The sequence below is a fragment of the Momordica charantia genome (genome assembly GCF_013281855.1).
Source record: "Momordica charantia cultivar OHB3-1 chromosome 8 unlocalized genomic scaffold, Mcharantia_2.0 BLBB01000008.1, whole genome shotgun sequence".
In the NCBI taxonomy this organism is placed as follows: domain Eukaryota; kingdom Viridiplantae; phylum Streptophyta; class Magnoliopsida; order Cucurbitales; family Cucurbitaceae; genus Momordica; species Momordica charantia.
Window position 1 is genome coordinate 13,800,507 of NW_028275166.1, and position 5,482 is coordinate 13,805,988.

At 50.1% G+C, this 5,482-nt stretch overlaps 1 protein-coding gene across 1 annotated transcript; it reads left to right on the top strand.

Moving 5' to 3' along the window:
* The first annotated feature begins 3,743 nt into the window (after positions 1 to 3,743).
* Positions 3,744 to 4,534, top strand: LOC148209578 (uncharacterized). Its single transcript, XM_088126914.1, has 2 exons — positions 3,744 to 4,058; positions 4,196 to 4,534. The coding sequence occupies exons 1-2, from the start codon at positions 3,744 to 3,746 to the stop codon at positions 4,532 to 4,534; spliced, it is 654 nt and encodes a 217-aa protein (XP_087983040.1).
* Positions 4,535 to 5,482: the final 948 nt, after the last annotated feature.

Consider the following 5,482-nt stretch of genomic DNA (forward strand, 5'->3'; position numbering starts at 1 on the left):
GTTTGAAGAATTAAATAAAAGGAATTGCCCAGGTCCACCTCGGACCTGCCGAGGTGACCGGGTTCACCCATTACAAAAAAGGCCAAGTATAGACGCCAAGGTTCAACCTGGTTGGGGTTCGATCTGCTCGAAACCCGATAGGTCCGACATAAGAAAAGACATATAACCGCCGGTCGTGTGTACTGTCGGATCCACCACCTATAAATAGAGGGCTTCATTTCACGCTCGGGTATCGAATCTCACCTCGAACTAAATACGGAACCCGACCTATACTGACTTGAGCGTCAGAGTGTTTTCCCTCTTGTGCAGGTCCACTCTAAGTGTTCAGGTCGTGACCGGAGACCGGGTTCGAACTTGATTCGTGAAGAAATGTTGTGCAAACTCTTGCATAAACATTTGGCGCCGTCTGTGGAATAAGGACGATCTAAGTCATCCCGATCTAAGAAACATACGCAAAGATGGTGCAGCCAGCAAACTCTGCTAATACGACAGAACAGAGGGGTTTGAACGCTGATAACGGCCCTCAGCGAGATCTTGATGCTAGAATGGTCGAGGACTAGGCTCGAGCAGGGCAAGAGGGAGATCTTCCACGAAGATCTGCCCGCCATGCGAACCAGGAGTTACCCCCTGCTCACCCTAAACCTTCAAAAGCCAACCGAGGCCGAGGAGGGACCTCCAGAAAGGCCTCCAGAAGGGCCGATCCGACGGCAGACCCTGAGGCTTTGTCTACTCTCCAGTGCGAGTTGGATGATATGCGCCATCGGTTACGCACGATGGAAGAAATGTACGCCGAGGCGACGCGGGCTAACCGAACAGCGTCTCCCTCCAGGGTCCCAGGCGCACCTGGAGAGAAGGGAGGCCGGGTTCCATCTCTCCATCCTAGCGACCGCGAGCCCATTCCCAACAATGAGGGGGTGGATTATAGCTTGCAGGACAACGATCTTAGAAAGCACCTCACTGATAAGAAGAAGAGAGCATCTCGGGAGCCGGAAGACTCTCCGTCCTACTCCCGAGAGTTCTCCAACTCTGACCTCAAGGCTCAGTCAAAGTATAAGCCTCTAACACCAGAAGCTGTGATCACCAGGGAAGAGTTCGACTTGATGAAGCACAGGTTCGACGAGCAGGTCGAGGCGCTCAAAGCCAGGTGCGAGAAGAAAGAGTGCTCCTTTGACGATGGCGACCTGGGAGAATCGCCATTCACCTCGGACATCCTAAAGGCTCCAATCTCTCCAAAGTTCAAAACTCCCACCATGAAACCTTGTGATGGGTCTAAGGACCCAAAGGACTATGTTGAGGTCTTCGAAGGCTTCATGGACTTTCAAGCGGCAACAGATGCGATCAAATGCCGCACCTTCCAGATCGCGCTCACCGGCAGCGCGCGTCTGTGGTATCGAAGACTGCCGGCCAGGTCGATCTCGACCTACTCTTAGCTGAGGAAAGAATTTATTAGCCAATTCTCTTCTCGCCATTATGATAGAAAGACAGCGACTCACCTCGCCACCATCAGACAGAAGGAAGGTGAGACGCTGAGAGAGTATGTCACAAGGTTTCAGGAGGAGCAGCTGAAGGTCGCGCACTGCTCCGATGATTCAGCCATGTGCTACTTCCTCACCGGCCTGGCCGATGAGACCCTCACCGTGAAGCTCAGAGAGGAGGCTCCAGCAACCTTCGCTGAAGTTCTGCAAAAGGCAAAGATTGTCATCGATGGACAAGAACTCCTCCGAACCAAGACTGGCCGACCTGAGAAGCAGATCGACCAAACGAAGCTAAATCAAGAGAAGAGGAAGGTTGATTTTAAATCTAAGGATAAGAGATCGTCCTCTTCTGACAGCCGAACCGAGTATCGTAGGTCGGAGATCGACCACAATCGAAGCCGACCTTACGAGCGTTATACCCCAACTACCATCCCCATCTCTGAGATACTTGCAAACATCGAGGAAAGTGGGATGGAAAAGCTCCTCAAGCGACCCGAGAAACTCTGAGGAGACCCAGAAAAGCGCAATAAAGATAAATATTGTCGTTTTCATCGCGATCACGGCCATAATACGTCAAATTGCTGGGAATTGAAGCGCCAAATTGAAGACCTTATTCAAGATGGCTACTTCAAAAAATTTGTAGGTAAACCGAGGTCCAGCTCGGCAGAAAAGAAAGAAAAAGAAGAAGAGAGGAAACGTTCGAGGACGCCACCTCGCCGATATGACCGACTTGTGGTCATCAATACCATTTTCGGAGGCCCAAGTGGGGGCCAGTTTGGGAATAAAAGAAAGGAGCTAGCTCGCGAAGCCAGACGCGAGGTGTGCATCATCAGGGAGCAAAGGCCGACCTCCGCCGTCGCCTTCAACGATGCTGATCTAGAGAGGGTCCATTTGCCCCATAATGACGCGCTTGTGATCGCTCCTCTCATCGATCATGTTCTGGTCCGAAGAGTACTGGTAGATGGAGGCGCATCTGCCAACATCTTATCCCTTCCAACATATCTAGCCTTGGGATGGACCAGGTCACAGTTGAAAAAGAGTCTGACACCCTTGGTTGGATTCTCTGGAGAATCGGTCTCCCCAGAAAGGTGTATTGACTTGCCGATCACGATCGGACAAGATACTACCCAGGTAACGCAGATGGTCGAGTTCCATGCCAGATCGACCTACAATGCCATCTTCGGGAGACCCATCATCCACTCATTTCGGGCCGTCCCCTCCACGGTGCATCAAGTCCTGAAGTACTCAATCCCCAATGGAGTGGGCACGGTCCGAGGTGAGCAAAAGACTTCAAGGGAGTGTTATGCATCCGCACTTAAAGGGTCGTCAGTATGTGTCCTGGAAGAGCAAGACAATCAAGACAACCTACCTAGGGAAGGCAAAAGGCAGTTCTCCCCACCAGTAGAGGAGCTCGAGCTTGTTCCCTTACTTAGCCCTGAAAAACAAGTAAGCATAGGAACCAAGCTGGGGGCCACTGACAGGGAGGAACTGATCAACTTCCTCAGGTCCAACTCGAACGTCTTCGCATGGTCTCACGAGGACATGCCAGGCATCGACCCAAAGATCATGGTGCATCTCCTCAACATAGACCCATCATTCCGACCTGTAAAGCAAAAAAGAAGACATGTAAATAAGGAGATGAGTGATGTAATTGTTGAGGAAGTTAACAAACTTTTAAAAGCTGAATATATACGAGAAATTTTGTATCCTGAGTGGCTCTCTAATGTTTTATTAGTTAAAAAATCCAATGGGAAGTGGAGAATGTGTGTGGACTTCACAAATTTAAATAAGGCATGCCCAAAAGACTGCTTCCCCCTGCCGAGGATCGACCAGCTCGTAGACGCAATAGCCGGGCACGAACTGCTCACCTTCATGGATGCCTACTCCGGATACAACCAAATCAAAATGCATGTGCCAGACCAAGATCATACCGCATTCATAACAGACCAAGGTCTGTACTGCTACAAGGTGATGCCCTTCGGCCTAAAAAATGCGGGCGCAACCTACCAAAGGATGGTGAACAAAATGTTCGCAGAGCAGATCGGTCGGAACATGGAAGTATATGTGGACGACATGCTTGTCAAGAGCAAGCAGTCAAAGTCGCATCTTTCCGATCTGACGAAAGCCTTTGGAGTTCTGCGAAAGTATCAAATGAAGCTCAATCCAGCCAAATGTGCCTTTGGAGTCTCCTCGGCGAAGTTCCTTGGTTTTATGATAAACAACCGTGGGATCGAAGCCAACCCAGAGAAGATAAAGGTCGTGCTCGAGATGGAAGCGCCCAAGACTCTTAAACAGCTTCAGTGCCTCAATGGCAGGATTGCAGCTCTGAACAGGTTTGTCTCGAGATCAACAGATAAATGCCTTCCTTTCTTCAATGTGTTGAGAAAGAAAGGGCCTTTCGAATGGACAACGGAGTGCGAGCAAGCGTTAGAGCAGTTAAAGAGCTACCTCTGCTCGTCACCCTTGCTCGCTAAGCCGCTGCCAGGAGACAAGCTTTACTTATACCTGGTGGTGTCAGATAGCGTCGTCAGCTCGGCCCTAGTCAAACAAGAAGGAGTACCCAAAGTCCTATCTACTACACAAGTAAAGCCATAACCGAGGCCGAGACCAGATACCCCCAAATGGAGAAGCTGGCCCTCGCTTTGGTCACCTCGGCCCGAAGACTTAGGCCGTACTTCCAAGCGCACACTGTCGTAGTACTTACGAACTTGCCCCTGAAGAATATCTTCCATAAGCCTGAAACATCAGGGCGCCTGATGAAGTGGGCATTGGAGTTGAGTGAATACGAAATTCAGTTCGAGCTAAGAACTGCGTTGAAAGGGCAAGCAGTGGCCGATTTTATCCCAGAACTCACCCCACTACCACAGTTGGCCAAGCCCGACCTTCCATGGACGATCTACGTTAATGGATCCTCCAATGAGAAAGGGTGCGGGGTAGGGATCCTCTTACTCGCACCAGGTGGCGAGCGGTTTGAGTGTGCACTGTGGTTCAATTTTCAGACCTCAAACAATGAGGCCGAGTATGAAGCACTTCTAGCAGGCCTGCGCGTTGCCAAATGACTGGGGGCCATCCACATCAAGGTCTTTAGTGACTCCCAATTAATCGTAAATCAGATTAAGGAGGAGTACCAAACAAAGGACCCCCGAATGGAAAAGTATCTAAGCAAAGTCAGATCGCACCTCGCCCAGTTCGGGACTTACGAGGTGATCAAGTTCCAAGATCAGAAAATTCCAATGCAGATGCCTTAGCCAAATTGGCATCAGCATATGAGACCGACCTGGCTAGATCGGTCCCGGTCGAGATCTTGGACAGTCCTTCAATCCTGGATCCAGACGTGATAGAGATTGATACTTCATCACCCTCGTGGATGGATCCAATCCTGGAATTTATCAAAGGGAATCCGCCGCAAGATTTGAAGGAGCAAAAGAGGATGGCGCGGAAAGCAGCTCGGTTCATACTCTGAGACGGAGCATTATACCGACGTGGTTTCTCCCTACCTCTGCTTAAGTGTGTGACTCCCGAAGAAGGCCTTTACATTCTTAGGGAAATCCATGAAGGGGTGTGTGGAAACCACTCTGGCGCCAGGTCGTTGTCGGCTAAGGTGGTTCGACAAAGGTACTATTGGCCCACTGTCAAGCAAGATGCAAAGCAATTTATGAAAACCTGCGACAACTGTCAGCGCTTTGCAAGTATCATCCATCAGCCTCCCGTGTTGTTCAACCCCATCTCGGCCCCATGGCCATTTGCGCAGTGGGGGGTAGATATCATAGGTCATTTTCCCTTAGGCAAAGGGCAAACTAAGTTCGTCGTTGTCGCTGTGGACTACTTCACCAAATAGGCCGAGGCCGAGGCACTATCCCACATCACGGAGTCTAGAGTCACATCTTTCATATGGGCAAACATTGTATGTCGTTTTGGTATACCAAATGCTATTGTGACGGACAACGGAAAGCAGTTCGACAATGCAAAGTTCAAGGACTTTTGCAGAAAATTGAGCATAAGTCATC

What these genes read in the sequence shown, in the direction of transcription:
- LOC148209578 (XM_088126914.1), top strand. Translation starts at nt 3,744, where the DNA reads ATGGAAGCGCCCAAGACTCTTAAACAGCTTCAGTGCCTCAATGGCAGG. An exon ending in AAGTCCTATCTACTACACAA is followed by an intron (nt 4,059 to 4,195) that starts GTAAAGCCATAA and finishes TTGCCCCTGAAG; the next exon opens with AATATCTTCCATAAGCCTGA.